This window comes from Salmo salar, chromosome 27, assembly GCF_965601325.2.
Source record: "Salmo salar chromosome 27, fSalSal1, whole genome shotgun sequence".
Classification (NCBI taxonomy): Eukaryota; Metazoa; Chordata; class Actinopteri; order Salmoniformes; family Salmonidae; genus Salmo; species Salmo salar.
The window spans coordinates 48,330,097-48,353,298 of NC_138317.1; the positions used below are offsets into that span (position 1 = coordinate 48,330,097).

General features: G+C 41.4%; 1 protein-coding gene across 1 annotated transcript in view; it reads left to right on the top strand.

The window, feature by feature from the left end:
- The window catches only part of LOC123735833 (gap junction beta-4 protein-like), a 36,782-nt gene extending 14,755 nt beyond the window's left edge, over nt 1–22,027 (top strand). Inside the window, exons 2-3 of the mRNA XM_082970269.1 lie at nt 10,656–11,105; nt 16,945–22,027. Of these exons, the coding sequence (XP_082826395.1) occupies nt 10,716–11,105; nt 16,945–17,346 (792 nt within the window). The 5' untranslated portion in view covers nt 10,656–10,715 and the 3' untranslated portion in view covers nt 17,347–22,027. The remainder of the gene's footprint in view (nt 1–10,655; nt 11,106–16,944) is intronic.
- The last annotated feature ends 1,175 nt before the right edge of the window (nt 22,028–23,202 follow it).

Sequence of the window (23,202 nt, forward strand, 5' to 3'; positions counted from 1 at the left end):
TCATCCGGCCGTGAAAGTACTGCCCCCTATCCTAAACAGGTTTTAACCTGTTATGGCTAGGGGGCAGTATTTTCACGGCTGGATAAAAAACGTACCCGATTTAATCTGGTTACTACTCCTGCCCAGTAAATAGAATATGCATATAATTATTGGCTTTGGATAGAAAACACTCCAAAGTTTCTAAAACTGTTTGAATGGTGTCTGTGAGTATAACAGAACTCAAATGGCAGGTCAAAACCTGAGAGATTCCTTTACAGGAAGTGGCCTGTCTGACCATTTCTTGAACTTCTTTGCCATCTCTATCTTTTTCAAAGGATCTCTGCTCTAACGTGACACTTCCTACGTCTTCCATGGGCGCTCAGAGCCCCGGAAAAACCTGAATGTCGTCATCCCAGCCCCAGGCTGAAACACATTATCGCCTTTCTCAAGTGGCCGATCAAGGGACTGTGGGCTTCGGCGCGTGCCCTGGCCGCCCCGTCTTTGTGATTTTTCCTCTGTTTGCCGAAAAGGAGATTCCCGGTCAGAATATTATCGCTTTTTTATGAGATAAATTGCATAAAAATTGATTTTAAACAGCGGTTGACATGCTTCGAAGTACGGTAATGGAATATTTAGACATTTTTTGTCAAGAATTGCGCCATGCGCACGACCCTGATTTACCATTTCGGATAGTGTCTGGGACGCACGAACAAAACGTCGCTATTCGGATATAACGATGGATTATTTTGGACCAAACCAACATTTGTTATTGAAGTAGCAGTCCTGGGAGTGCATTCTGACGAAGACAACAAAAGGTAATCAAACTTTTATAATAGTAAATCTGATATTGGTGAAGGCTAAACTTGCCGGGTGTCTAAATAGCTAGCCCATGATGGCTGGGCTATGTACTTAGAGTATTGCAAAATGTGCTTTCACCAAAAAGCTATTTTAAAAACGGACATATCGAGTGCATAGAGGAGTTCTGTATCTATAATTCTTAAAATAATTGTTATGCTAGTTTTGAACGTCACATGCTAATGTAAAAAGCTGTTTTTTGATATAAATATGAACTTGATTTAACAAAACATGGATGTATTGTATAACATAATGTCCTAGGTGTGTCATCTGATGAAGATCATCAAAGGTTAGTGCTGCATTTAGCTGTCTTCTGGGTTTTTGTGACATTATATGCCAGCTTGAAAAATGGGTGTCTTATTATTTCTGGCTTGGTACTCTGCTGACATAATCTAATGTTTTGCTTTCGCTGTAAAGCCTTTTTGAAATCGGACAGTGTGCTTAGATAAAGGAGAGTCTTGTCTTTAAAATGCTGTGAAATAGTCATATGTTTGAAAAATTTAAGTTTTTGTATTTTTGAGGAATTCGTAATTCGCGCCACGCCTATCATTGGATATTGGAGCAGGTGTTCCGCTAGCGGAACGTCTAGATGTAAGAGGTTTTAAAAGAAGAATCCTAGAGTGTCAGCTAAAGACTTACAGAAATCTCTGGAACATGCTAACATCTCTGTTGATGAGTCTACGATACGTAAAACATTAAACAAGAATGGTGTTCATGGGAGGACACCGTGGAAGAAGCCACTGATGTCCCCCAAAAGAATTTTGCACGTCTGAAGTTCACAAAAGAGCACCTGGATGTTTCACAGCACTTCTGGTAAAATATTCTGTGGACAGATGAAACTAAAGTTAAGTGCTTGGAAGGAACACACAACACTATGTGTGGAGAAAAAAGGCACAGCACACCAACATCAAAACCTCAACACAACCGTAAAGTATGGTGGAAGGAGCGTCATGGTTTGGGGCTGCTTTGCTGCCTCAGGGAAGCTTGCCTAACTGGTAAAAAAAATGGTGATACCCTCAATTAAAATAATGTTTGTCTGCCATTGTAATTACCCTGACTGAAATTCACACACCCTTCTTCTGGTTAATAACCACCTGTCGATAAAAAAACCCCAGGTAATTAGATCTACGTACAGTACTACACATTTCATCGTTGGACAGCTCGCTATCGTCGACGGAAAAATTAATTCCCAAGTTTATCAAGACATATTGTATTGCAGGAGAATGTAAGGCTATCTGTCTGCTAATTGAAGCTCAACAGCAGTTAGGTGATGCAACAGGACAACGACCCAGAACACAGAAGTAAATCAACAACAGAATGGCTTGAACAGAAGAAAATACGCCTTCTGGAGTGGCCCAGTCAGAGTCCTGAACTCAACCCGATTTAAAATGCTGTGGCATGATCTCGAGAGCAGGTCACACCAGACATCCTAAGAATATTGCTGAACTGAAACAGTTTTGTAAAGAGGAATGGTCCAAAATTCCTCCTGAACGTTGTGCAGGTCTGATCCGCAACTACAGAAAACATTTGGTTGAGGTTAACTGGTTACTAAATCCAAGGGTTCACATACTTTTCCCACCCTACACTGTGAATGTTTACATGGTGTGTTCAATAAAGACATGAAAACGTATAATTGTTTGTGTGTTATTAGTTTAAGCAGACCGTGTTTGTCTTTTGTTGTGACTTAGATGAAGATCAGTCATCAGTCAAATTTTTAAGACCAATTTATGCAGAAATCCAGGTAATTCCAAAAGGTTCACATACTTTTTCTTGCCACTGTATGTAGTATACAGTATATTAGTGTGGGTATTCGAACACAGTTTATAGGTATCTACTAAGTCTATGGGTACCTGTTAACATGCTAGTAGATACACATAGGCTTGCAGCCATTGTGCTAACGTTAGTTAGCATTGGCTCACAAAACTACCTCTAACTTCCTTCATACTGGACACAGACACATAACAATCATATCCACAAGTTCATCTGACTATGGGGAAGTAGATAAAGGGCATCCCTCTAAGGCAAAAACATAAATGTCTAGCAACACAAAAGTTGCATGTTTGAATCTCATCACAAGTAACTTAAGCATTTTGCTAATCAGCAAATTTGTAAACTACAGTGGGGGAAAAAAAAGTATTTGATCCCCTGCTGATTTTGTACTTTTGCCCACTTACAAAAAAATTATCAGTCTATAATTTTAATGGTAGGTTTATTTGAACAGTGAGAGACAGAATAACAACAAAAAATCCAGAAAAACGCATGTCAAAAATGATTCGCATTTTAATGAGGGAAATAAGTATTTGACCCCTCTGCAAAACATGACTAAGTACTTGGTGGCAATCACAGAGGTCAGAGGTTTCTTGTAGTTAGCCACCAGGTTTGCACACATCTCAGGAGGGATTTTGTCCCACTCCTCTTTGCAGATCTTCTCCAAGTCATTAAGGTTCCGAGGCTGACGTTTGGCACCTCGAACCTTCAGCTCCCTCCACAGATTTTCTATGGGATTAAGGTCTGGAGACTGGCTAGGCCACTCCAGGACCTTAATGTGCTTCTTCTTGAGCCACTCCTTGGTTGCCTTGGCCGTGTGTTTTGGGTCATTGTCATGCTGGAATACCCATCCACGACCCATTTTCAATGAGCCTGGCAGAGAGAAGGAAGTTCTCACCCAAGATTTGACGGTACATGGCCCCGTCCATCGTCCCTTTGATGCAGTGAAGTTGTCCTGTCCCCTTAGCAGAAAAACACCCCCAAAGCATAATGTTTCCACCTCCATGTTTGACGGTGGAGATGGTGTTCTTGGGGTCATAGGCAGCATTCCTCCTCCAAACACGGCGAGATGAGTTGATGCCAAAGAGCTCCATTTTGGTCTCATCTGACCACAACACTTTCACCAGTTGTCCTCTGAATCATTCAGATGTTCATTGGCAAACTTCAGACGGGCATGTATATGTATTCTTGAGCAGGGGGACCTTGCGGGCGCTGCAGGATTTCAGTCCTTCACGGCGTAGTGTGTTACCAATTGTTTTCTTGGTGACTATGGTCCCAGCTGCCTTGAGATCATTGACAAGATCCTCCCGTGTAGTTCTGGGCTGATTCCTCACCGTTCTCATGATCATTGCAACTCCACGAGGTGAGATCTTGCATGGAGCCCCAGGACGAGGGATATTGACAGTTCTTTTGTGTTTCTTCTATTTGCGAATAATCGCACCAACTGTTGTCACCTTCTCACCAAGTAGCTTGGCGATGGTCTTGTAGCCCATTCCAGCCTTGTGTAGGTCTACAATCTTGTCCCTGACATCCTTGGAGAGCTCTTTGGTCTTGGCCATGGTGGAGAGATTGGAATCTGATTGATTGATTGCTTCTGTGGACAGGTGTCTTTTTTACAGTTAACAAGCTGCGGTTAGGAGCACTCCCTTTAAGAGTGTGCTCCTAATCTCAGCTCGTTACCTGTATAAAAGACACCTGGGAGCCAGAAATCTTTCTGATTGAGAGGGGGTCAAATACTTATTTCCCTCATTAACCTGTTGGGGATAGGGGGCAGTATTTGCACGGCCGGATAAAAAACGTACCCGATTTAATCTGGTTACTACTCCTGCCCAGTAACTAGAATATGCATATAATTATTGGCTTTGGATAGAAAACACCCTAAAGTTTCTAAAACTGTTTGAATGGTGTCTGTGAGTATAACAGAACTCATATGGCAGGCAAAAACCTGAGAAGATTCTGTACAGGAAGTGCCCTCTCTGACCATTCCTTGGGCTTCTTGGCTCTGTTTATTGAAAACTTAGGATCTTTGCTGTAACGTGACACTTCCTACGGCTCCCATAGGCTCTCAGAACCCGGGAAAAAGCTGAATGATGTAATTCCAGCTCCAGGCTGAAACACATTAGCGCCTTTGGTAAGTGGCCGATCAGAGGACCATCTGACTGAGGCTCGTGCACGAGGGGATCCCATGTTTTTATTTTCTCTCTGTACTAAAACACGATTTCCCGGTCGAAATATTATCACTTTTTTACGAGAAAAATGGCATAAAAATTGATTTTAAACAGCGGTTGACATGCTTCGAAGTACGGTAATGGAATATTTAGATTTTTTTTGTCACGAAACGCATCGTGCGCGTCACTCTTCTTTACACTTCGGATAGTGTCTTGAACGCACGAACAAAACAGAGGATATTTGAACATAACTATGGATTATTTTGAACCAAACCAACATTTGCTATTGAAGTAGAAGTCCTGGGAGTGCATTCTGACGAAGAACAGCAAAGGTAATAACATTTTTCTTATAGTAAATCTGACTTTGGTGAGGGCTAAACTTGGTGGGTCTCTAAATAGCTAGCCCTGTGATGCCGGGCTATCTACTTAGAATATAGCAAAATGTGCTTTCACCGAAAAGCTATTTTAAAATCGGACATAGCGAGTGCATAGAGGAGTTCTGTATCTATAATTCTTAAAATAATTGTTATGTTTTTTGTGAACGTTTATCGTGAGTAATTTAGTAAATTCACCGGAAGTTTGAGGGGGGTATGCTAGTTCTGAACGTCACATGCTAATGTAAAAAAGCTGGTTTTTGATATAAATATGAACTTGATTGAACAAAACATGCATGTATTGTATAACATAATGTCCTAAGATCATCAAAGGTTAGTGCTGCATTTAGCTGTGGTTTGGGTTTATGTGACATTATATGCTAGCTTGAAAAATGGGTGCCTGATTATTTCTGGCTGGGTACTCTGCTGACATAATCTAATGTTTTGCTTTCGTTGTAAAGCCTTTTTGAAATCGGACAGTGTGGTTAGATTAACCTCTATGGGCTAGGTGGGACGCAAGCGTCCCACCCGTGGTGCACTCCATCAACAGCAGGTGCATTTCAAGAGCGGCAAATTTGAATCCAAATAAATGTCAAAATTCACATTTTTCAAACATACAACTATTTTACACCCTTTGAAAGATAAACATCTCCTTAATCTAACCACGTTTTACGATTTCAAAAAGGTTTTACGGCGAAAGCATAAATTTAGAGTATGTTAGGACAGTACATTTACAAGAGTTGTGTGTAATGTTTTGTCAATTCAAAGACAGGGTCACCAAAACCATAAAACCAGCTAAAATGATGCACTAACCTTTTACAATCTCCATCAGATGACACTCCTAGGACATTATGTTAGACAATGCATGCATTTTTAGTTCTATCAAGTTCATATTTATATCCAAAAACAGCGTTTTACTATGGCATTGATGTTGAGGAAATCGTTTCCCTCCAATAACCGGCAGTCAAGTCAGCACAACAAATTAAATAATTAAAATTAGAAAACATTGGTAAAATATTATATTGTCATTTAAAGAATTATAGATTTACATCTCTTGAACGCAATCAACTTGCCAGATTTAAAAATAACCTTACTGGGAAATCACACTTTGCAATAATCTGAGCACTGCGCTCAGAAAAATACGCGTTGCGATACAGACTAACCGTCATGTTGGGGAGATCTAAAATCGAAAATACTATGTAAACAATCCATTACCTTTGATTCTCTTCATCAGATGTCACTTCCAGGTATCACAGGTCCATAACGAATGTAGTTTTGTTCAAAAAAGCTCATCATTTATGTCCAAAAATCTCCGTCTTGTTAGCACATGATCTAAGCCAGCCGGACTTCTCGTCATGAACGAGGGGAAAAAATATATTTACGTTCGTTCAAACATGTCAAACGTTGTATAGCATAAATCATTAGGGCCTTTTTTAACCAGAACATGAATAATATTCAAGGTGGACGAATGCATTCTCTTTTATAACGTATTGGAACGAGGGTACCCAACATGAACTCGCGCGCCAGGTGTCTAATGGGCCATCATCGTTCCATGGCTCTTGTTCGGTCAGATCTCCCTCCAGAAGACTGAAAACACTTTGTAAAGGCTGGTGACATCTAGTGGAAGCAATAGGAAGTGCCAAAATATTCCTCAGCCCCTGTGTTTTTCAATGGCATAGGTTTAAAGGTAATACAACACATCAGGTATCCACTTCCTGTCAGAAAATGTCTCAGGGTTTTGCCTGCCAAATGAGTTCTGTTATACTCACAGACACCATTCAAACAGTTTTAGAAACTTTAGAGTGTTTTCTATCCATATATAATAAGTATATGCATATTCTAGTTACTGGGTAGGATTAGTAACCAGATTAACCTTTTAGGGCTAGGGGGCAGTATTGACACGGCTGGATAAAAAAACATACCCGATTTAATCTGGTTACCACTCCTACCCAGTAACTAGAATATGCATATACTTATTACATATGGATAGAAAACACCCTACATTTTCTAAAACTGTTTGAATGGTGTCTGTGAGTATAACAGAACTCAAATGGCAGGTCAAAACCTGAGAGATTCCTTTACAGGAAGTGGCCTGTCTGACCATTTGTTGAACTTCTTTTCCATCTCTATCATTTACTAAGGATCTCTGCTCTAACGTGACACTTCCCACGTCGTCCATAGGCGCTCAGAGCCCGGGAAAAAACAGAATGTCGTCATTCCAGCCCCAGGCTGAAACACATTATCGCCTTTCTCATAGTGTCTGGAACGCACGAACAAAACGCCGCTATTCGGATATAACGATGGATTATTTTGGACCAAACCAACATTTGTTATTGAAGTAGCAGTCCTGGGTGTGCATTCTGACGAAGACAACAAAAGGTAATCAAACTTTTATAATAGTAAATATGATTATGGTGAGTGCTAAACTTGCCGGGTGTCTAAATAGCGAGCCCGTGATGCCTGGGCTATGTACTTAGAATATTGCAAAATGTGCTTTCACCAAAAAGCTATTTTAAAATCGGACATATCGAGTGCATAGAGGAGGTCTGTATCTATAATTCTTAAAATAATTGTTATGCTTTTTGTGAACGTTTATCGTGAGTAATTTAGTAAAATGTTAGCGAATTCCCCGGAAGTTTGCGGGGGGTATGCTAGTTCTGAACGTCACATGCTAATGTAAAAAGCTGGTTTTTGATATAAATATGAACTTGATTGAACAAAACATGCATGTATTGTATAACATAATGTCCTAGGGTTGTCATCTGATGAAGATCATCAAAGGTGAGTGCTGCATTTAGCTGTCTTCTGGGTTTTGGTGACATTATATGCTGGCTTGAAAAATGGGTGTCTGATTATTTCTGGCTTGGTACTCTGCTGACATAATCTAATGTTTTGCTTTCGTTGTAAAGCCTTTTTGAAATCGGACAGTGTGGTTAGATTAACGAGAGTCTTGTCTTTAAATAGCTGTAAAATAGTCATATGTTTGAGAAATTGAAGTAATAGGATTTTTAACGTTTTGAAAATCGCGCCACAGGCTGCCAGTGGCTGTTACGTAGGTGGGACGCAAGCGTCCCACCTAGCCCATAGAGGTTAAATCGGGTACATTTTTTTTATCCAGCCGTGCAAATACTGCCCCCTAGCCCTAACAGGTTAACGAGAGTCTTGTCTTTAAAATGGTGTTAAATAGTAATATGTTTGAGAAATTGAAGTAATAGCATTTCTAAGGTATTTGAATAATGCGCCACGGGATTCCACTGGCTGTTACGTAGGTGGGACGAAATCGTCCCACTGGCCCTAGAGAAGTTAAAATGCAAATCAATTTATACATTTTTGACATGCGTTTTTCTGGATTGTTTTGTTGTTATTCTGGCTCTCACTGTTCAAATAAACCTACCATTAAAATTATAGACTGATCCTTTCTTTATCAGTGGGCAAACGTACAAAATCAGCAGGGGTTCAAATACTTTTTTCCCCCACTGTACTTACTACTTTTTAGCTACTTTGCAACTACTTAGCATGTTAGCTAATCCTTCCCCTAAACCTAACCCTTCCCCTAAACCTAGCCCTAACCCTTAACCTAACGTAGCATATAATACTAAAGCAGTTGAATGTAATATATCATACTAAACAATAAAAACGTAGAATACTATACGTCCTACAATTCAAATTATATTGTACGATGATAGGCCATTGTAATATAAGCTAACGTAGAGTCAAATATTCTACTAAATGGAGTGGCACGGATTTATGTTAAATATAATATGTTTTCCTCTGGTTGTCATGAGGGTAAAATAAGGGAATAATAAAAACTAAATCAGAGAGAATACTGATCAGCTGGGGGGAGGGGGGAGGCACTTGACTGGGTTGGGGTTAAATGATGCTCCCATGCTGTTTGGCGGGCTGTGCTGTGTGCGCCTAATGATGACATCAGAGACAGTGTTAGTGAGGGTCTTGCATCAGACACTCTAGTCCGCTGAGTGTTTACTGTTATTTCTGTGAGATTTAACCTTTCTGGGCAACGTGGGACGCTTGCGTCCCACCCTAGTCAACAGCCCGTGGAATCGCGTCGCGCGAAATACAAATACCTCATAAATGCTATAACTTCAATTTCTCAAACATATGACTATTTTACACCATTTTATAGATACACCTCTCCTGAATCGAACCACGTTGTCCGATTTCAAAAAGGCTTTACAGCAAAAGCAAAACATTAGATTATGTTAGGAGAGTACCCTGCCAAAAATAATCACACTGCCATTTTCTAAGCAACTAGCATGCATCACAAATACCCAACACACAGCTAAATGCAGCACTAACCTTTGACAATCTTCATCAGATGACACTCCTAGGACATCATGTTACACAATACATGCATTTTTTGTTCGATAAAGTTCATATTTATATATAAAAACTGAATTTTACATCGACGCGTGACGTTCAGAAAATATTTTCCCTCAAATGCTTCTGGTGAATCAGCGCTACAATTTACAAATTACTATTCGAAAACATTGTTAAAATGTCATTCAAAGAATTGTAGATTAACATCTCGTGAATGCAACCACATTGGCAGATATAAAAATAACTTTACTGGGAAATCACACTTTGCAATAAACGAGGTGCTATGCTCAGAAAAATAAGCTAGGCGATACAGGTTAGCGCCATCTTGGAACCATCTAAAATCAAATATACTATTGTAAATATTCCCTTACCTTTGATTATCTTCATCAGAAGGCACTTCCAGGAATCCCAGGTCCACAACAAATGTAGTTCTGCTCGAAAAAGTTTATAATTTATGTCCCAATAGCTCCTTCTTGTTAGCACGTTCCAAAGGCTACTCATAATGTACGAGGCTTGTCATCACGAATGTGCAAAAAATATATATTTACGTTCGTTCAAACATGTCAAACGTTGTATAACGTAAATCTTTAGGGCCTTTTTCAATCAGAGCTTCAATAATATTCAAGGCTGACGCATTGTCTTACTAAACGTTTCGTAACGAAAGGGTACCCACGGGCGCCCGCGTCATAGTAGACATGGCCATCCCCCTATGACCAACTTTCCAGGCGTCTCATTCGGTCAGTTTTTACCGGAGAAGACTCAAACTACTTTGTAAAGACTGTTGACATCTAGTGGAAGCCTTAGGAAGTGCTCAATGAATCCTAACTCACGGTGTGTTTCATAGGCAAAGTGTTAAAGGTGATTCCACAAATCAGATTTCCACTTCCTGCATGGAATCTTCTCAGGTTTTGACCTGCCATATGAGTTTTGTTATACTCACAGACACCATTCAAACAGTTTCAGAAACTTTAGAGTGTTTTCTATCCAAATCTACTAATTATATGCATATTCTAGTTACTGGGCAGGAGTAGTAACCACATTAAATCGGGTACGTTTTTTATCCGGCCGTGCAAATACTGCCCCCTAGCCCCAACAGGTTTTAAAGAAGAAGAAAATACTTTGCAGCTTGACAATAAACCATGAAACCCTGTCCATTCTGTTTTCTGTTTTTCAGTGACTGGTTGTCGACCCCCATCCCTCCACCTCCTCCACCTCCTCCTCCTCCTCTTCCAAGATGAACTGGGGTGGGTTGCAGTCCCTCCTCAGCGGGGTGAATAAATACTCCACGGTGTTCGGTCGCGTCTGGCTCTCCATGGTCTTCGTGTTCCGCATCTTGGTGTTTGTGGTGGCCGCTCAGCGCGTCTGGGGAGACGATAGTAGGGACTTTGTCTGTAACACGGCCCAGCCAGGCTGCGTCAACGTCTGTTACGACCACATCTTCCCCATCTCACACATCCGCCTGTGGGCCCTACAGCTCATCTTCGTCACCTGTCCATCTCTGATGGTTGTGGCGCACGTCAAGTTGCGTGAGGGGAAGGATTCCAAGTACACCGCAATGCATGAAGGGTCGCATTTGTATGCTCATCCAGGGAAGAAGAGAGGAGGCCTGTGGTGGACCTATCTGGTGAGATACTAACATGTACTGTACAGAACACCACAACACCAGACAACACTAACATACTGTACACAACACCACAACAATGTCTGTCTACGCTATATTGGGAATGATACATTACATTATAAAAATGACTCATGTTTTACCTATTTGTTGATGCTCCAGTCTAGTTAATATTCTTCAAATCCCACCTACCAGTGTTTCCCCTATATTCACTAAGGAGCGGTGGGTCGCCATGCAAAAAATTAAGGTAAAATGTTTTCAGTGTAAACTTAAACAACTTAAGCCATATATAAAGTATGTAGAAAATATAATGGACCTGTATATATCTTTTTAAATAAGATCATCTTTGAAAACTAACAATGACCAAAGTAAAAACTAGACAGTCAGGGAGATTCTTAAGCATGAAACTCACCGAGAATCTCACTGCCAATAGACCGCTGATAGGTACTTATCGCAGTAGGAGGCCGTTCCTTCTCATGCTAAAGCAAAAGCGGGACTCGCTGCATGCCTTATCTGGTAGCGACGAACCTATCAGAGAGCACGAACCCCCACAACAACAACAACAAAAAGGGAAAACAATAGGGCATTTTCTCCGTACATCCACAGATGTGCCAGTCACACTTCATATGTAATGTAGGCTATGGAATGGTAGCTATCTGAGTGCACAGACTCAATGCATACAACACCAAATACTTCCTATATTCTAGCTAACCACTGCAGCTAGTATTTTATATTATAATTAAATCACAATGGATTAGCTAGTTTTCCATGAAACAGCTACCTGTGAGTTGGCTGACGAGTCTGTGCCATGTCCTTAGTTAGCTAGCTTTGATGTACTAGCTAGTGAAATTGCTAATGTTAGCTAGCTAAATAGTTGGCTATGGGCTGGCACAGGCAGTATGGGATTGTGGAGAGTGAATCAAATATTTCTTCATCTAACTGTGGTCATCTGGCTAGTAACAACAAGGACATTCTACATAATAGCAACATTAGTGAAGCTAACTATCTAGCTAGCTAACATTGGAATCTAGACCATAAGCAATAGGCATGGATATGTATTGCCAAACAACGCTACTGCCATCTTCTGGTTTGGAGTATTTTAGCAATGCTGAGTGGCTGACTACTTCAAGGTCTTTGCTGTGTGAACACTAAAGATATTGACTGCCGGCAGGCAAACCTTTGGCAGTCCGACCGGTGTGTCTGAGCTTTAAAATTCCATAAATGTCATAGCCTTTTGAGTTTGTTATCATGTTAGAGTCACTCAGACAGCATAAGAACACAGCATAAGCCATGGCAAAATGTGTAGAATTGTCGGTAATTAGCTTTAAAACTGACATGTTTTCTATGAGGTAAACACAGATGAGAAACCCCATGCTTCAGCCTATTTATTTAAAGCCGCAATGCTGCATGCATTGGGCTATAGGTTATAATTCTTTTAAAAGGTACAATTCTATTTCAGGTGTCAACATAATTTAATTTCAATTTATTTTGGAGTAGAATGTCCTTTCTAAAAAAATATATAGAAAGAAAGAGAGAGAGAGACTGTCACGATCACTGTCTTCAAACTCCCTATCGTAAATAAGCCTAGGCGCAGCGTGCATGGAATTCCACATCCTTTAATGAAGTGAAAACAAAAAACAAAACAGAAGGGAAACGTGACGTTCTGGGCCGCTCACAGGCAGCTACACAAAACAAGATCCCACAATCACAGGTGGGAAAAGGGCTGCCTAAGTATGATCCCCAATCAGAGACAACGATAGACAGCTGCCTCTGATTGGACCATACCCGGCAAAAAAACAACGAAATAAGAAAACTAGATTGCCCACCCAAATCACACCCTGACCTGACCAAATAGAGAAATAGAAAGGCTCTCTATGGTCAGGGCGTGACAGAGACAGAAAGAAAGAAAGAGAAAGGAAGAGAAAGAGAGAAAAAGAGAAAGGGAGAGAAAGAGAGACAGAGAAAGAGAAAGAGGGACAGAGATTATGTAACTTCAATATGAGTCAATGTATAGGTTCCATTTAAAGCTCAATGGTAGCCTATGACCAGTGCACTGTCAGGCCTCACATGTAGTAAAGAGGGAACAAGGAGAGGACAAGCACATATTTTACATGACTGGAGACTTTAGCACAATCTTTTTTAGCCTCTTACATCTAGATGTTCCGCTAGCGGAACAACGCTCCAATATCCAATGATAGGGCGTGGCGCGAATTACAAAGTCCTCAAAAATCCCAAAACTTCAATTTTTCAAACATATGACTATTTTACACCATTTTAAAGACAAGACTCTCCTTTATCTAACCACATTGTCCGATTTCAAAAAGGCTTTACAATGAAAGCAAAACATTAGATTATGTCAGGAGAGTACCCAGCCAGAAATAATCACACCCATTTTTCAAGCTAGCATATAATGTCACAAAAACCAAAACCACAGCTAAATGCAGCACTACCCTTTGATGATCTTCATCAGATGACACTCCTAAGACATTATGTTATACAATACATGCATGTTTTGTTCAATCAAGTTCATATTTATGTCAAAAACCAGCTTTTTACATTAGCATGTGACGTTCAGAACTAGCATACCCACCGAAACTTCCGGTGAATTTAGTAAATTACTCACGATAAATGTTCACAAAAAACATAACATTTTAGTAACAATAACAATTATTTTAAGAATTATAGATACAGAACTCCTCTATGCAATCGCTATGTCAGATTTTAAAATAGCTTTTCGGTGAAAGCACATTTTGCAATATTCTGAGTAGATAGCCCGGCCATCATGGCTAGCTATTTTGACACCCACCAAGTTTGGCACTCACCAAACTCAGATTTACTATAAGAAAAATTGGATTACCTTTGCTGTTCTTCATCAGAATGCACTCCCAGGTCTTGTACTTTACACCCAATGTTGTTTTGGTTCCAAATAATCCATAGTAATATCCAAATAGCGGCGTTTTGTTCTTGCGTTCAAGATACTATCCGAAGGGTGACGCGCTGGCGCATATCGTGACAAAAAAATGCAAAATATTCCATTACCGTACTTCGAAGCATGTCAAACGCTGTTTAAAATCAATTTTTATGCGATTTTTCTCGTAAAATAGCAATAATATTCTGACCAGGAGATGTTGTTTTCGTTCAAAGACTGAAAATGTAAAATGGACTCTTCACGTGCATGCGCACGCCCGTTTCATTGTTCTGAGATCGACCACTATCCAAATGCGCTACTGTTTTTCACCCAGGGACTGCAGAGTCATCATTCCCCATTCTGGCGCCTTCTGAGAGCCTATGGGAGCCTTAGAAAATGTCACGTTACAGCAGAGATCCTCTGTTTTCGATAAAGAGGCTATAGAAGGCCAAGAAATGGTCAGAGAGGGCACTTCCTGTATAGAATCTTCTCAGATTTTGGCCTGCCATATGAGTTCTGTTATACTCACAGACACCATTCAAACAGTTTTAGAAACTTTAGGGTGTTTTCTATCCAAATCAAACAATTATATGCATATTCTAGTTTCTGGGCAGGAGTAATAACCAGATTAAATCGGGTACGTTTTTTATCTGGCCATGAAAATACTGCCCCCTATCCTAAACAGGTTAAACTGTTTAGGATAGGGGGCAGTATTTTCACTACCGGATAAAAAACGTCACATGCTAATGTAAAAAGCTGGTTTTTGATATAAATATGAACTTGATTGAACAAAACATGCATGTAGTGTATAACATAATGTCCTAGGAGTGTCATCTGATGAAGATCATCAAAGGTTAGTGCTGCATTTAGCTGTGGTTTTGTTTTTTGTGACATTATATGCTAGCTTGAAAAATGGGTGTGTGATTATTTCTGGCTGGGTACTCTGCTGACATAATCTAATGTTTTGCTTTCGTTGTAAAGCATTTTTGAAATCGGACAATGTGGTTAGATAAATTAGAGTCTTGTCTTTAAAATGGTGTAAAATAGTCATATGTTTGAAAAATTGAAGTTTTGGGATTTTTGAGGAGTTTGTAATTCGCGCCACGCCTATCATTGGATATTGGAGCAGTGTTCCGCTAGCGGAACGTCTAGATGTAAGAGGTTAATAAAGCACAAATGATCAAAATTACAGGCTACTTTGACACTGAGAATAAAAATCCTAGGGCGTTTCACTGCCTACAGTATTTCAGGAGTCAAATAGCAACTCCTGCCAAATCAAATCAAATTGTATTGGTCACATACACATATTTAGCTGATGTTATTGTGGGTGTAGCGTAATGCTTGTGAATACAACTAAATGAAACAGTCACACTTCATATGTAATGTAGGCTATGGGATGGTAGCTAGCTGAGTGCACAGACGCAATGCATACAACACTAAATACTTCCTCTATTCTAGCTAACCACTAGTATTTTATATAGTATATATATATAGTATATAGTAGCTAGTAATCTATATATATAATTAAATCACAATGGATTAGATACTTTTCCATGAAACAGCTACCTGTGAGTTGGCTGCCGAGTCTGTGCCATGTCCTTAGTTAGCTAGCTATGATGTACTAGCTAGTGAAATTGCTAATGTTAGCTAGCTAAATATTTGGCTATGAGTATTTTAGCAATGCTGAGTGGCTGACTACTTCAAGGTCTTTGCTGTGTGAACACTAAAGATATTGACTGCCGGCAGGCAAACCTTTGACAGTCCGACCGGTGTGTCTGAGCTTTAAAATTCCATAAATGTCATAGCCTTTTGAGTTTGTTATGATGTTAGAGTCACTCAGATAGCATAAGAACACAGCATAAGCCATGGCAAAATGTGTAGATTTGTCGGTAATTAGCTTTAAAACTGACATGTTTTCTATGAGGTAAACGCAGATGAGAAACCCTATGCTTCAGCCTATTTATTTAAAGCCGCAATGCTGCATGAGTTGAGCTATAGGTTATAATGCTTTTAAAAGGGAAAATTATATTTCAGAAGGTGTCAACATAATTTAATTTCCATTAATTTAGGAGTAGAATGTCCTTTTTAAAAAAAGAGAGAAAGAGACAGAGACATGAAAGAGAAAGAGAGAGAGAGAAAGAGAGAGAGAGAGAAAGAGAGAGAGGTAAAAGAGAGAGAGAAAGAGAGAGAGAAAGAGTGAGGCAGAGAATGAAAGAGAAAGAGAGAGAGAGAGGAAAAAGAGAAAGAGAAAGAGAAAGAGAGAGGCAGAGATCGAAAGAGAGAGAGAGGAAAAAGAGAAAGAGACAGAGAAAGAGAGGCAGAGAATGAGAATGAAAGAGAAAGAGGGACAGAGATTATGTAACTACAATATGAGTCAATGTATAGGTTCCATTTAAAGCTCAATGGTAGCCTATGACCAGTGCACTGTCAGGCCTCACATGTAGTAAAGAGGGAACAAGGAGAGGACAAGCACATATTTTACATGACTGGAGACTTTAGCACAATCTTTTTAAATAGAGCACAAATGATCAAAATGACAGGCAAAAAAAAAATCCTAGGCCATTTCACTGCCTACAGTATTTTAGGAGTCAAATGGCAACTCAAATCAAATTGTATTGGTCACATAAACATATTTAGCAGATGTTATTTTGGGTGTAGCGAAATGCTTGTGAATACAACTAAATGAAACATTTTTTTTTGCTGTAACCTGTATTTCCTTTCTGGTCTCTTCTATATTGTAATCTCTATCTAATTCTACTCAATCTCTACCTCTGGTTATTACAACATGAATGGAATGGAACGTAACGCCTCTCAATTATTAGATCTGAATGAAACCATTTGAAATAGTCAACTGGACACCCATATTTCCTGCGTGGTCTCTTTAAATATGTTTTTATGATGTTATCTCTAATCCTCCATCTTCTCTCCTCCTTGTAGGTGAGTCTGATCTTCAAGGCGGGCTTCGACGCCGGCTTCCTCTACATCCTCTACTACGTCTACGAGGGTTATGACATGCCTCGTCTCTCCAAGTGCTCCCTGGAGCCCTGCCCCAACACCGTCGACTGCTACATCTCCCGTCCCACCGAGAAGAAGATTTTCACCATCTTCATGGTGGTCTCCTCATCCATCTGCATCTTCATGTGTATCTGTGAGATGGTCTACCTCATCTGCAAGAGGATCCAGAAGACCATCAGGAAGAAGGTGGTAGAGAGTCATGAGATGACGGCGCGGAGGTCGAGATCCAAGTCGTCTGTCAGGGAGGACCCCACCAACACAGCCTCCATTCAGAACCTCTGTAATGTCAAGATGGAGGAGGCGCCATCAGAGAAGAAGAAATAATAGGTCATGTGACGTGGTCAAGCTGGAATGGGAAAAGGAAACAGGAGTGGGAGGAGAGTTTGGCCATCTAAGGTCAGGAGATATGACGTAGGGTGGACTATACGGTCTAAGGTCAGGAGATATGAGGTAGGGTGGACTATAAGGCCTAAGGTCAGGAGATATGACGTAGGGTGGACTATAAGGCCTAAGGTCAGGAGATATGACGTAGGGTGGACTATAAGGTCTAAGGTCAGGAGATATGACGTAGGGTGGAATATACGGTCTAAGGTCAGGAGATATGACGTAGGGTGGACTATACGGTCTAAGGTCAGGAGATATGACGTAGGGTGGACTATAAGGCCTAAGGTCAGGAGATATGAGGTAGGGTGGACTATAAGGTCTAAGGTCAGGAGATATGACGTAGGGTGGACTATAAGGCCAAAGTTCAGGAGATATGACGTAGGGTGGACTATAAGGCCAAAGTTCAGGAGATATGACGTAGGGTGGACTATAAGGGCTAAGGTCAGGAGATATGACGTAGGGTGGACTATAAGGCCAAAGTTCAGGAGATATGACGTAGGGTGGACTATAAGGTCTAAGGTCAGGAGATAGCATATGTCGTAGGGTGGACTATAAGGTCTAAGGTCAGGAGATATGACGTAGGGTGGACTATAAGGTCTAAGGTCAGGAGATATGACGTAGGGTGGACTATAAGGTCTAAGGTCAGGAGATATGACGTAGGGTGGACTATAAGGCCTAAGGTCAGGAGATATGACGTAGGGTGGACTATAAGGTCTAAGGTCATTTGATATGACATAGGGTGTACTATAAGGCCTAATGTCAGGAGATATGAGGTAGGGTGTACTATAAGGCCTAAGGTCAGGAGATATGTCGTAGGGTGGACTATAAGGTCTAAGGTCAGGAGATATGACGTAGGGTGGACTATAAGGCCTAAGGTCAGGAGATATGAGGTAGGGTGGACTATAAGGTCTAAGGTCAGGAGATATGACGTAGGGTGGACTATAAGGCCTAAGGTCAGGAGATATGAGGTAGGGTGGACTATAAGGTCTAAGGTCAGGAGATATGACGTAGGGTGGACTATAAGGCCTAAGGTCAGGAGATATGACGTAGGGTGGACTATAAGGTCTAAGGTCAGGAGATATGACGTAGGGTGGACTATAAGGTCTAAGGTCAGGAGATATGACGTAGGGTGGACTATAAGGCCTAAGGTCAGGAGATATGAGGTAGGGTGGACTATAAGGCCTAAGGTCAGGAGATATGACGTAGGGTGGACTATAAGGCCTAAGGTCAGGAGATATGACGTAGGGTGGACTATAAGGTCTAAGGTCAGGAGATATGACGTAGGGTGGACTATAAGGTCTAAGGTCAGGAGTTATGAGGTAGGGTGGACTATAAGGCCAAGGTTCAGGAGATATGACGTAGGGTGGACTATAAGGCCTAAGGTCAGGAGATATGAGGTAGGGTGGACTATAAGGTCTAAGGTCAGGAGATATGACGTAGGGTGGACTATAAGGTCTAAGGTCAGGAGATAGCATATGTCGTAGGGTGGACTATAAGGTCTAAGGTCAGGAGATATGACGTAGGGTGGACTATAAGGTCTAAGGTCAGGAGTTATGAGGTAGGGTGGACAATAAGGCCAAGGTTCAGGAGATATGACGTAGGGTGGACTATAAGGCCTAAGGTCAGGAGATATGAGGTAGGGTGGACTATAAGGTCTAAGGTCAGGAGATATGAGGTAGGGTGGACTATAAGGTCTAAGGTCAGGAGATATGACGTAGGGTGGACTATAAGGCCAAAGTTCAGGAGATATGACGTAGGGTGGACTATAAGGCCAAAGTTCAGGAGATATGACGTAGGGTGGACTATAAGGCCTAAGGTCAGGAGATATGACGTAGGGTGGACTATAAGGCCAAAGTTCAGGAGATATGACGTAGGGTGGACTATAAGGTCTAAGGTCAGGAGATAGCATATGTCGTAGGGTGGACTATAAGGTCTAAGGTCAGGAGATATGACGTAGGGTGGACTATAAGGTCTAAGGTCAGGAGATAGCATATGTCGTAGGGTGGACTATAAGGTCTAAGGTCAGGAGATATGAGGTAGGGTGGACTATAAGGCCTAAGGTCAGGAGATATGAAGGAGGGTAGACTATAAGGCCTAAGGTCAGGAGATATGAATAAGGGTGGACTATAAGGCCTAAGGTCAGGAGATATGAGGTAGGGTGGACTATAAGGCCTAAGGTCAGGAGATATGAGGTAGGGTGGACTATAAGGCCTAAGGTCAGGAGATATGAGGTAGGGTGGACTATACGGTCTCAGTTCAGGAGATATGACGTAGGGTGGACTATACGGTCTAAGGTCAGGAGATATGACGTAGGGTGGACTATAAGGCCTAAGGTCAGGAGCTATGAGGTAGGGTGGACTATAAGGTCTAAGGTCAGGAGAAATGTCATAGGGTGGACTATAAGGTCTAAGGTCAGGAGATATGTCATAGGGTGGACTATACGGTCTAAGGTCAGGAGATATGACGTAGGGTGGACTATAAGGCCTAAGGTTAGGAGATATGTCGTAGGGTGGACTATAAGGCCTAAGGTTAGGAGATATGTCGTAGGGTGGACTATAAGGCCTAAGGTCAGGAGATAGACCTTATAGTCCACCCTACGACATATGCCATCTTCTGACCTTAGGCCTTATAGTCCACCCTACGACATATGCTAAGGTCAGGAGACATGAGGTAGGGTAGACTATAAGGCCTAAGGTCAGGAGATATGACGTAGGGTGGACTATAAGGCCTAAGGTCAGGAGCTATGAGGTAGGGTGGACTATAAGGCCTAAGGTCAGGAGTTATGAGGTAGGGTGGACTATAAGGCCTAAGGTCAGGAGCTATATCGTAGGGTGGACTATAAGGCCAAAGGTCAGGAGATATGACGTAGGGTGGACTATACGGTCTAAGGTCAGGAGCTATGACGTAGGGTGGACTATAAGGCCTAAGGTCAGGAGATATGAGGTAGGGTGGACTATAAGGCCTAAGGTCAGGAGATATGAGGTAGGGTGGACTATAAGGCCTAAGGTCAGGAGATATGACGTAGGGTGTACTATAAGGTCTAAGGTCAGGAGATATGACGTAGGGTGGACTATAAGGTCTAAGGTCAGGAGATATGTCGTAGGGTGGACTAAAAGGCCTAAGGTTAGGAGATATGAGGTAGGGTGGACTATACGGTCTAAGGTTAGGAGATATGACGTAGGGTGGACTATACGGTCTAACGTTAGGAGATATGACGTAGGGTGGACTATAAGGCCTAAGGTCAGGAGATATGACGTAGGGTGGACTATAAGGCCTAAGGTCAGGAGATATGACGTAGGGTGGACTATAAGGCCTAAGGTCAGGAGATATGAGGTAGGGTGGACTATAAGGCCTAAGGTCAGGAGATATGACGTAGGGTGGACTATAAGGTCTAAGGTTAGGAGATAAGACGTAGGGTGGACTATAAGGCCTAAGGTCAGGAGATATGAGGTAGGGTGGACTATAAGGCCTAAGGTCAGGAGGTAGCATATGTCGTAGGGTGGACTATAGATTTAACTGAATTTTTACTGAACTATGCATGCTTTCACCAATGATTGACATTCATTTTTATTTAACCTTTATTTAACTAGGAAAGTCAGTTAAGAACAAATTCTTATTTACAATGGCGGCCTACAAAAAGGCAAAAGGCCTCCTACGGGGACGGGGGGCTGGGATTAAAAAATATAAATAAATGTTATAAAAATTTACGACAAAACACACATCTCGACAAGAGAGACCTATTAATGTGTGTGCTGTGACAAAAACACTGCGAAGTGCTCTCCTTCCAGACTCACGTTAAACATCTCCAATCCAAAATTAAATCTAGAATTGGCTTCCGATTTTGCAACAAAGTCTCCTTCACTCGTGCTGCCAAACATACCCTCGTAAAACTGACTATCATACCAATCCTTGACTTCGGCGATGTCATTTACAAAATAGACTCAAACACTCTGCTCAGGAAATTGGATGCAGTCTTCCGTTTTGTCACCAAAGCCCCATATACTACCCACCACTGCGATCTGTATGATCTCGTTGGCTGGTCCTCGCTAGATATTCGTCGCCAAACCCACTGGCTCCAGGTCATCTATAGGTCTTTGTTAGGTAAAGGTCTGCCTTATCTCAGTTCACTGGTCACAACACCCACCCACCTGCTTTGGCCACATTTCCTTCCAGTTCTCTGCTGCCAATGACTGGAACGAATTGCAAAAATCACTGAAGTTGGAGACTCATATCTCCCTCACTAACTTTAAGCGTCAGCTGTCAGAGCGGCTTACCGATCGCTGCAGCTGTACACAGCCCATCTGTAAATAGCCCATCCAACTACCTATCTCATCCCCAAATTAGTTTTTGTTTTTCTGTTCTTTTGCACACCAGTTTTTCTACTTGCACATCCTCATCTGCACATCTATCACTCCAGTGTAAATTGCTAAATTGTAATTACTTCGCCACTATGGCCTATTTATTGCCTTACCTCCTTACTTCATTTGCACACACTGCATACAGCTTTTTCTATTGTGTTATTGACTGTACATTTGTTTATCCCATGTGTAACTCTGTGTTGTTGTTTTTGTCGCACTGCTTTGCTTTAGCTTAAAATAAAATAAACATACAGAGAGACCTATTAATTGATTGCTGATTGCCCTTTATTGATTGCATGTGTGTGATGTGACTTGGTGAATTGCCTTTATTAGCTGTATTCACTTTAACCACCCTCTTCCTGTGATTGGAGCATCCCTTAAACTACTGTCTCTCTTTCATTGCGGTTCACCCCCCTTCTGCCTCCTTTATAACCTGTGCTGCCTCTGTGTTCAGGGCTGAGTACCTCTGTTAGGGCAGTACGGGTTATCAGTTGGTACAAAAAATTATAGACCTCCACAAGTTTGGTTCATCTTTGGGAGTAATTTCCAAACGCCTGAAGGTACCACATTCATCTGTACAAACAATACCACACAAGTATTAACACCATGGGACCACCCAGCCGTTATACCGTTATACCGCTCAGGAAGGAGATGCGTTCTGTCTCCTAGAGATGAATGTACTTAGGTGTGAAAAGTGAAAATCAATCCCAGAACAACAACAAAGGACCTTGTGAAGACCTTGTGAAGATGCTGGAGGAAACAGGTACAAAAGTATCTATATCCACAGTAAAAACGAGTCCTATATCAATATAACCTGAAAGGCCGCTCAGCAAGGAAGAAACCACTGCTCCAAAACACCATAAAAAAGCCAGACAACGGTTTGCAACTGCACATGGGGACAAAGATCGTACTTTTTGGAAATGTCCTCTTGTCTGATGAAACAAAAATAGAACTGTTTGGCCATAATGACTATTGTTATGTTTGGAGGAAAAAGGGGGAGGCATGCAATCCAAAGAACACCATCCCAAACGTGAAGCACGGTGGTGGCAGCATCATGTCGTGGGGGTGCTTTGCTGCAGGAGGGACTGGTGAACTTCACAAAATAGATGGCATCATGAGGCAGGAAAATTATGTGGATATATTGAAGCAACATCTCAAGACCTCAGTCAGGAAGTTAAATGGGTCTTCCAATTGGACAATGACCCAAGCATACTTCCAAAGTTGTGGCAAAATGGCTTAAGGACAACAAAGTCAAGGTATTGGAGTGGCCAGCACAAAGCCCTGACCTCAATCCTATAGACAATTTGTGGGCAGAACTGAAAAAGTGTTTGCGAGCAAGGAGGCCTACAAACCTGGCTCAGTTACACCCGCTCTGTCAGGAGGAATGGGCCAAGATTCACGCAACTTATTGTGGGAAGCTTGTGTAAGGCTACCCAAA